The 3171-nt window shown below is 42.8% G+C and overlaps 1 protein-coding gene across 1 annotated transcript in view; it reads left to right on the top strand.

Annotated features, from left to right (window-relative positions):
- Window positions 1-3171, top strand: part of LOC101846473 — a gene marked incomplete in the record, with an annotated part of 96566 nt that overhangs the window by 31161 nt on the left and 62234 nt on the right. The window contains 3 exon segments of the mRNA XM_013090021.2: window positions 21-197; window positions 2309-2515; window positions 2886-3121. Of these exon segments, the coding sequence (XP_012945475.1) occupies window positions 21-197; window positions 2309-2515; window positions 2886-3121 (620 nt within the window).

The following is a 3171-nucleotide window of genomic DNA, read 5'->3' as shown; positions in this document are numbered from 1 at the left end:
CACACACACAGTCCCGGAAGTGAGTGAATACACGGCTACAGATTTCACGGCAGAGTCGTCTGGCAGCAAGAACACCCTGACGTCTTTCCCAGTGACTGTGTGTTTGTCTTGTCTCAAAGATTTGAGCAACAGACAGGGAAGTTTGACGGAAGTAGTTCTCGCCGTCTGTAAGAATAAGTGTGGAGGCTCTGGGGCAGGTGAGAATTCAGCTATGCTTTTGTGAAAAGCGGATAAAGTCTCTGTAAAGGAATTCTAACTGCCAAGTTAGTTTAAGGCCATATATGTACACTCCACTTCTTAGCACCAAAATCTAAAATTAAATGATTTTTATTGGGGCTTTTAAAAAAAAAATCATTTTCTCCAAGTATTTCATTCAAGGCTTTAAAAAATTCCGTTTTTGGAATCATTACCAGTTGCATAATATAGAAATGACACATTAGAGTGAAATCAAGCCATCTGAAGGAACATTCTCACTTTAAAAACTCAAGAACTATCCATACTATCTATGAAGTAATTACATTGTTTAATTTGTAATCTGCACTCAAATCTTTTAAAAAAATGAATGACGCTAGCTTTCCTTGACATTCTAAATATTAATAATATTATTACTTTTAGAAGACATGCATATTAACTAAAAAGAAAAGCAGGCAAACAAGCAATTTTTTAAAGTAGAAAAGTAAAAAAACAGCACCTGGACATGGATGGCTGGTGCCTCTAGAAATAAATCATTGATGGTCAAGAAAAAATAATCAAAAATATTTTATTTTTAAAAATTAGGAAAGGCTAGCGTCATTTTATTTGACATCGCATGGTGCTCTTACTGTCCAAGTTTCGTGTCTTTATCTTGTGAGTTTTTAAATTTCAAAGCTGAGAAATGAACATTTTGAGGAAAGCAAAAGCAGAACAGATGTTCAGAGATATGGAAAACAAACAAAACAATTCAACGAAAATTAAAAAGCTTCCAAACAAAATGCCTACGAAGAATTTTACTAATAAAATGGATTGAATATGTGAGGCAGCGTGGTGGATTCAGGGTCTCGTCAATTTTTGGGCGTGTAGAGTTATTAGTATCATCTTAAAGTTTGTTCACTCGTCTTTATTAGGATGAAAATTATATCCATTTATCATCAATATAAGTCGAGATATTTGTGAATGAAGGAAGTGGGGGTCAACTGTTTTCAGAGGTAAAATTAATGAGAAAATGGTCGCCAAAGATTAGTTATTTCCTTATCTCAAGAGTCAGTGGTAACTGAAAATTTACATATTTTGTGCCTTTAATCGACGTTTTTCAGAAAAATCCACACAGAAATGAGTTCTTTAAAGGGCATGAAAGGTGTTGAGCCAAAAAACAAAAATTTTGTAAAAATTCACAAACCTGTGGAAAAAAGCAAGTTTCTACACTTTGGTTATTTTGACGAGAGCCTGATTCCACCACGCTGCCTCACATATATTACAAATAATGAAGTGTTGGAAAGATCTGGAATTGAAGATATCAACACAACAATTTAAAAAAAGAGAAGATGGATGTATCTAGGACATGTTCTAAGAATGCCAAAGACGACATTGCCCTATCAGACGTGGTATTGGGACCAACTGGGAAGAGAAAGCGGGGAAGACCGACTGGAATCTATAGAGGTACAATAAGAGATGAGGCAATCACCCAAGGCCTAGATGTGCTGAAATTAGATAAAGTGGCCCTGGACAGACAAGCGTGGCGTCGACTGCTCTCTGCCTTATGTACCTAACGGTATAGGGAGAGTGTAAGCAAGTAAGTAAAAACAGCACAAAATTGCTTTAAAAGATTGTATTGGCTCACAATGATACAAACTTCATGGGGCCATCTCTTTGAAATGGAACTTTGGGAGTATTTCCATTCGATTTAGCACATCATTTTCAAGGGAAGTTTCTTAAAACCCACAAAAACGTTATCTGGCCCCAAACTGGACCCCTAAAACCTGTGAGTGGCCTTAATTAAGAGGGTGGCTGCCTGATACTGGGATGATGTCATCTATTTGATTTTCTTTTATTCCTACACGTCTCCCTCTCTTCCCCCACTCCCTCCCTCTCTTCTCTCACTCCGTCCCTCTCTCCTCTCACTCGTTAGCCTCTCTCACCTAACTCCTTCCCTTGCTCCCCTCACTCCCTCCCTCTTTGTCCTCATTATCTCCCTCTCTACAGTCATTCCCTCTCACCCCTCACCCCCTCCCTCTCTCCCCTTACTCCCTCCCTCTCTCGCATCCCCCTCCCTCACTCCCTCCCTCACTCCCTCCCTCACTCCCTCCCTCACTCCCTCTCTCTCTCCCTTCAGCCTCCACCTGCCACCCGTACTCAGTTCGGATCCCTCAAAACGGCAACAAGACTTGCTTCAGTAACGGCGCCGGCTACACCTGTAACCTCACCTGTAACAGCGGCTACGTGTTCTATGACGACCCAGAGGTCACTCACAGACTGGTCAGTTGCTCCGGACCCGTCAGTGAGTTCTCCCCGAGCCCTGACGTCAGGTGTATCAGCCTGGGTGAGTGACTTTGCTGTGTTGTCCCGGGAATGGAGGGGAGGCAGGGGAGGGGACGGAGGGGAGGGGGGAAGGAAGGAGGGAGGGATGAGAAGGGAGGGTGAGGTGGGGGATAATTGGAGCTGATGGTGTAAACAAGGAGCCACATTCTCAAACTGAATGGAATTAAAATGTCCCATGTTCATTTATCGTCGTCATTGTCATTACTCACATCACCTTACATCAGGCTATGGGTGAACTAACAAATACTTTTCCACCTTTCCCTATCCTTTCCTAGCCTGTTGATGTTACTCCATGTCTTCCAACGTGTCTGTTCATCATTTTCTGTGACTTCTCTGTACTCACACCCAGTTGTCACGTGATGTTTCCCCAGACACAGACAGCGCGGCCAGAACGCAGCTAGAGGCACGTCACGTGATCAGGTTCACCATCACGTACATGGGGAGTAACGTGACAGACAGCTGCCAGGCAGAGGTGGAGAAGATCGTGCGCGACACGGCGGGCAGTCAGCTGGTGCTGGATCACCTGATCATCAGCTCCTGCATAAACCTGGGGGTCACCGGTCACCTGGAGGCGGACACAGTGACGCTCAACGCCATCTCTCAACAGGTGAGAAACATTTTGGTCTTTGTATATATATCGCCACAATAATATATATA

This window comes from Aplysia californica, unplaced genomic scaffold (assembly GCF_000002075.1).
Source record: "Aplysia californica isolate F4 #8 unplaced genomic scaffold, AplCal3.0 scaffold01109, whole genome shotgun sequence".
NCBI classification, from domain to species: domain Eukaryota; kingdom Metazoa; phylum Mollusca; class Gastropoda; order Aplysiida; family Aplysiidae; genus Aplysia; species Aplysia californica.
This window is presented reverse-complemented; position numbering and strand designations above follow the sequence as displayed.